The sequence below is a fragment of the Chiloscyllium plagiosum genome, chromosome 17, assembly GCF_004010195.1.
Source record: "Chiloscyllium plagiosum isolate BGI_BamShark_2017 chromosome 17, ASM401019v2, whole genome shotgun sequence".
NCBI classification, from domain to species: domain Eukaryota; kingdom Metazoa; phylum Chordata; class Chondrichthyes; order Orectolobiformes; family Hemiscylliidae; genus Chiloscyllium; species Chiloscyllium plagiosum.
This window is the reverse complement of record NC_057726.1, coordinates 3,751,554-3,756,321: the sequence shown is the minus strand read 5'-3', so window position 1 is coordinate 3,756,321 and position 4,768 is coordinate 3,751,554. Positions and strand designations below refer to the sequence as shown.

Genomic DNA, 4,768 nt, shown 5'->3' with positions numbered 1-4,768 from the left:
ACAACATTGTCATTTTCTAGAGTGAATACTGCTGAAAATTATTCATTTAGTGCTTCCCCTATCTTCTCTGACTCCACACACAACTTCCCACTACTATCCTTGATTAGCCCTAATGTTACTCTCGTCATTCTTTTATTCCTTAAATACCTATAGAAAGCCTTAGGGTTTACCCTGATCCTATCCGCCAACAACTTCTCATGTCTCCTCCTGGTTCTTCTGAGCTCTCTCTTTAGCTCTTTCCTGGCTACCTTGTAACCCTCAAGCGCCCTAACTGAGCCTTCAAATCTCATCCTAACAAACCTTCTTCCTCCACTTGACCAGAGATTCCACTTTGTAAACCACGACTCCCGCGCTGTACAGCTTCCTCCCTGCCTGACAGGTACATACTTATCTAGGACACACAGGAGCTTTTCCTTGAATAAGCTCCACATTTCTATTGTGCCCATCCCCTGCAGTTTCCTTCTCCATCCTATGCTTCCTAAATCTTGCCTAATCGTATCGTAATTGCCTTCCCCCCAGCCGTAGCTCTTGTCCAGTGGTATATACCTATCCCTTTCCATCACTAAAGTAAACATCACAGAATTGTGATCGCTATCACCAAAGTGCTCACCTACTTCCAAGTCTAACACCTAACCGGGCTCATTACCTAGGACCAAATCTAATGTGGCTTCGCTCCTTGTTGGCCTGTCTACGTACTATGTCAGGAAGCCGTCCTGCACACACTGGACAAAACCTGACCCATCTATAGTACTTGTACTGTAGTGTTCCCAGTCAATATTTGGAAAGTTGAAGTCCCCCATGACAACTACCCTGTCTCTCTCACTCCTGTTGAGAATCATCTTTGCTATCCTTTCCTCTACATCTCTGGAACTATTCGGAGGTCTATAGAAAACTCCCAACAGGGTGACGTCTCCTTTCCTGTTTCTAACCTTAGCCCATACTACCTCAGTTGACGAGTCCCCAAACCTTCTTTCTGCAACTGTAATACTGTCCTTGACCAATAATGCCACACCTCCCCCTCTTTTACCATCTTCTCTGTTCTTATTGAAACATCTAAATCCTGGAACCTGCAACAACCATTCCTGTCCCTGCTCTATCCATGTCTTCAAAATGGCCACAACATCGAAGTCCCAGGTACCAACCCATGCTGCAAGTTCACCCACCTTATTCTGGATGCTCCTGGTGAGCTGATGATGTTTGAGATGATCTTCAGCTTGGACTGGGTGAGCTGAAGGGTCTGTTTCACTGCTGTATGACTCTATGGTCAGCCTGTCCCTCTGCTCGCACTAATCACTGCTCTGACAGCTTCACTTCCTGGATTCTCCAGCCACTGCTACTGGATGGTCTTCAGAGATTCCCATGGCGGAATTAGAGGGAACATACATAGATCCAAACAATTAGTGCTCAGTTACAGGATGGCTGTGTTATTTGGCTGGGCCAGATTTATTTCCGAGGAAAGCCAGCTTCTCATTCCTGATTTATTTTTAAATTAAATCAAACGTCACCATTTGCCAAGGTGAGATTTTAATCCACATTCCCAGAGTATTAGCCCAAGGCTCTCGATTACAAAATAAACCTGACAACACCAGCACTGGACACGATGGTGACTGAGTGCAGAATCTCAACGTAGTTCTGATGTTTAAACCATGACCCATGGTCAGCTTGATTTCCCGAAACCTCGTGGTTATATCCAGGTGGGGGCTGGCTTTAAAACTCCCACTGAATGCTCATAGATCAACCTCACTCCACCTTCCCCCAGCACGTGCCAACCCCCTTGTGTTGCTAACCCTCTTTCTGAGGCTTCCTCCCTGGCCCCAGCAGCTGGGAATCCCTTCAGTAAAAGCTGGTCCGTTGAAAGAGAAACAGCACATCTTGAAGCACATGAGCCCAGAGGTGAATCAGTTTGTGTGGAAGCAGCACAGAGGCATCAGGCTGACATTCTGGGGAAGGGTCACCGGATCCGAAACGTTAACTCTGATTTCTCTCCACAGATGCTCCATAGAATCCCTACAGAATGGATAGGGCCATTCAGTCCAAAATATCCACACCAGCCCTCCAAAGAGTATCCCACCCGGTTTTATCCACCTACCTTTTCCCTGCATTCCCCACCTAGCCTACACATCCCTGGACACTGTAGCATGGCCAATCCACCCTAACCTGCACATCTTTGGACTGGGGGAGGAAACCAGAGCACCCGGAGACACGGGGAGAACTCCAGCTGATGCCAGACCTGTTGAGTTTTTCCAATAATTTCTGTTTTTGTTTCTGAAATACAGCATCCAAAGTTTTTTCTGGTTTTATGACAGTTCTGGGACTGTGCTGTGAATTGTCTGTAATTCCAAGTAATGGACAAAGTCAGGGACAGACTGACCAGGCAGAGCCAGAGAGCAAACTCAGAGACATTTTCAAATCATCTCAGGTGAAAATATATCAGTGCAGGGAATTCTCGATCTTACTCAGAGCGGGTGCAGGAGAAAGAAACATGGTTAGTGATTCAGGTCAGTGAATTTTCTCAAGAATAATAACAAAAATGTTTCCTGCTCATTCACACTGCCAGGTGTCTGCAGAAAGTCAGGAAGCGTTTGGAGCCCTTCCCAGTGTCTGCCAGTGAGGACTGCCTGTATCTCAGTGTCTACAGTCCAATCCATCCTTTACAGCAGAACAGCTCTCTACCTGTAAGTCAATCATTTGTGGAGCAGGAGCAGTAGGATTCATTTAAATCCCTCTGGCTTTGCTGAGTGGAAACAGGGTGGAGGTGCCGGTGTTGGACTGGGGTGGACAAGGTCAGAAGTCACATGACACCAGGCTACAGTCCAACAGGTTCAATTGAAATTATAAGCTTTCAGAGCGATGAGATAGGGTTAGGGTTAGTGATGCCCCGAAAACTTGTGATTTCAAATAAACCTGTTGGACTATAAATTGGTATCGATTAGATTAGATTCCCTACAGTGTGGAAACAGGCCATTTGGCCCAACAAGTCCACACTGACCCTCCGAAAAGTAACCACCCAGACACATTTCCCACAGACTAATGCACCTAACACTGTGTGCAATTTAGCATGGCCAATTCACCTGCATATTTTTGGATTGTGGGAGGAACCTGGAACACCCGGAGGAAACCCACGCAGACACGGGGAGAATGTGCAAACTCCACACAGACAGTCGCCCGAGGATCTCTGGCGCTGTGAGGCAGCAGTGCTGACCACTGAGCCACCATGCCGCCTGTCGTGTGACTTCTGACTGAGTGGGAATGATCCGGGGATAGTGAGGGAACAAAAGGCTGAAGAGCTTCCTGACTCCTGAGAGAGAGGGAAATCTCAGTGTGATTGACTATTCACATCAACAGGGTTCCTAACTTTTGCAGACAAAATATTCCTGACCAGCCCGCTGGCACACAGGCTTTTGTTGGGAGATGGGAAGAGATACTTTCCACCATGTGGCGAGTTGTTGTAATCTGGAAGGTGCTGTCTGGAGGGACAGTGGAAGCAGATCCGATAGGAATGTTCAATCGGGAATGGGATGAATGAGTGAGGAGCTGCGGAGGGGGAGGAAGGGAAGTGTGAACATAGAGCCTTCAAAACATTACAGCACAGGAAGAGGCCATTCAATGTGTCATGTCTGTGCCAGCCCAGTACAATAAACCACCTGTTCTCATTCATTCTAATCCACATAGGACTCTTGTGGTGTTATGGTAGCATTCCTACCTCTGGACCAGGGAGACCTGGTTCAAGTCCCAACTGCTCCAGAGGGCAGCAATAATATTGCTGATCTGCAACAAATGCCATTGGTTGCAAATCCTGTCAGATTGAATGGATCAGTTGGAGCGATTAGAGGCAATGATGAATTTACAAGAACACGGGGTGTGATGGGTGGCAGTTATAGGAAGAGGGGAAAGCCATAGATACAGTATCTCAGATGGGTTAACTCCAGGAAAGCTAGGCAGGTAGTGCAGCAGTCTTCCGTGGCTATCTCCATTTCAAACAAGTATGGGAGTGATGGATTCTCAAGGGAATGTAGCACGAACAGTCAAGGCTCTAATGCAATGAGGGACACATTGGATTCCAAGCGATCGATTGTGTTCGGGGACTCTCTAGTCAAAGGCATAGACAGACATTCCTGTGACCAGCAGCGAAAAGTCAGAGTGGTGCTTTGCCTCCCTGGTGCCAGGATCAAGGGTGTCTTAGAGATGGTGCAGAATGTTCTCAACGGGGAGAGGGGCCAGCAGGAGGTCATTGTCCACATTGGAACCAATGACATAGGGAGGGAAAAGGTTGAGATTCTGAAGGGAGATTACAGAGAGTGAGGCAGGAATTTAAAAAGAAGGTCCTCAAGAGTAGTAATATCTAGATTACTCCCAGTGCTATGAACTAATGAGGGCAGGAATAGGAAGATAGAGCAGATGAATGCATGGCTGAGGAGCTGGTGTATGGGAGAAGGATTCACCTTTTTCAATCATTAGAATCTCTTTTTGGGTAGAAGTGATCTGTACAAGAAGGACGGATTGCACCTGAATTGAAGGAGACTAATATACTGGCAGGGAAATTTGCTAGAGCTGCTCAGGAGGATTTAAACTAGTAAGGTGGGGGGGTGGGACCCAGGGAGATAGTGAGGAAAGAGATCAATCTGAGACGGGTACAGTTGAGAAAAGAAGTGAGTCAAACAGTCAGGGCAGACAGGGACAAGGCAGAGAACAAGGTAGGAATGATAAATTAAACTGCATTTATTTCAATGCAAGAGGCCTAACAGGTAAGGCAGATGAACTCAGGACA

The 4,768-nt window shown here is 46.9% G+C and overlaps 1 protein-coding gene across 1 annotated transcript in view; it reads left to right on the top strand.

The window, feature by feature from the left end:
- LOC122558202 (carboxylesterase 5A-like) overlaps positions 1-4,768 on the top strand; it is a 48,832-nt gene that overhangs the window by 20,179 nt on the left and 23,885 nt on the right. The window contains exon 3 of the mRNA XM_043706527.1: positions 2,558-2,675. Coding sequence (XP_043562462.1) covers positions 2,558-2,675 — 118 coding nt within the window. The remainder of the gene's footprint in view (positions 1-2,557; positions 2,676-4,768) is intronic.